This window comes from Charadrius vociferus, unplaced genomic scaffold (assembly GCF_000708025.1).
Source record: "Charadrius vociferus isolate BGI_N301 unplaced genomic scaffold, ASM70802v2 scaffold2024, whole genome shotgun sequence".
Lineage (NCBI taxonomy): Eukaryota > Metazoa > Chordata > Aves > Charadriiformes > Charadriidae > Charadrius > Charadrius vociferus.
In genome coordinates this window covers 26,762-27,654 of record NW_009647880.1, presented here as the reverse complement: position 1 = coordinate 27,654, position 893 = coordinate 26,762, and the positions used below count along the sequence as shown (strand labels likewise).

Sequence of the window (893 nt, the reverse complement as noted above, 5' to 3'; positions counted from 1 at the left end):
GCAGCACCCACGGAAGGTTGAGGGGTTGGGGGTGAGGTGGGGGGGGGTCTGTCCAGTGGGATAGGGCCAAAACGGGATAGCTGGGGCCCTCCCAAGGGTCAACGGTGGAGCCCAAGTTCCTCCCAAGGGTCAACGGTGGGGGGGTTGGAGCCAACATCTTCCCAAGGGTCAACGGTGAGGGGGTTGGAGACCACATCCCTCCCAGGGGTCAATGGTGGAGCCCATGTCCCTCCCAGGGGTCAACGGTGTTGGGGTTGGAGCCCATGTCCCTGCTAAGGGTCAACGGTGGAGCCCAGGTCCCTCCCAAGGGTCAACGGTGATGGGGTTGGAGTCCATGTCCCTTCCCAGGATCAACGGTAGTGGGGTTGGAGGTTGGGTCCCACCCAAGGGTCAATGGTGGAGCCCACATCCCTCCCAAGGGTCAATGGTGGAGGCTGGGTCCCTCCCAAGGGTCAACGGTGGTGGGGTTGGAGACCACATCCCTCCCAGGGGTCAATGGTGGAGCCCACGTCCCTCCCAAGGGTCAACGGTAGAGCCCACATCCATCCCAAGGGTCAATGGTGGAGCCCACATCCCTCCCAAGGGTCAGCGGTGGTGGGGTTGGGGCCAACATCTTCCCAAGGGTCAACGGTGGTGGGGTTGGAGACCACATCCCTCCCAGGGGTCAATGGTGGAGCCCACATCCCTCCCAAGGGTCAACGGTGGAGGTCGGGTCCCTCCCAAGGGTCAACGGTGGGGGGGTTGGAGCCCACGTCCCTCCCACAGGTCAATGGTGGTGGGGTTGGAGCCTGGATGTCTGGGTGCTTCCCATGGGGTTGGCATGGTAGGACCAAGCCCAGCCCCCCAAGTCCCCGCCGTGGGGTCGGGGCGGCGGTAGGACCAAGCCCAGCCCC

At 64.5% G+C, this 893-nt stretch overlaps 1 protein-coding gene across 1 annotated transcript in view; it reads right to left on the bottom strand.

Annotated features, from left to right (window-relative positions):
* The window catches only part of LOC104284768 (solute carrier family 22 member 6-like), a 9,933-nt gene that overhangs the window by 6,784 nt on the left and 2,256 nt on the right, over positions 1-893 (bottom strand). The window contains 1 exon segment of the mRNA XM_009883138.1: positions 12-48. Within this exon segment, the coding sequence (XP_009881440.1) occupies positions 12-48 (37 nt within the window).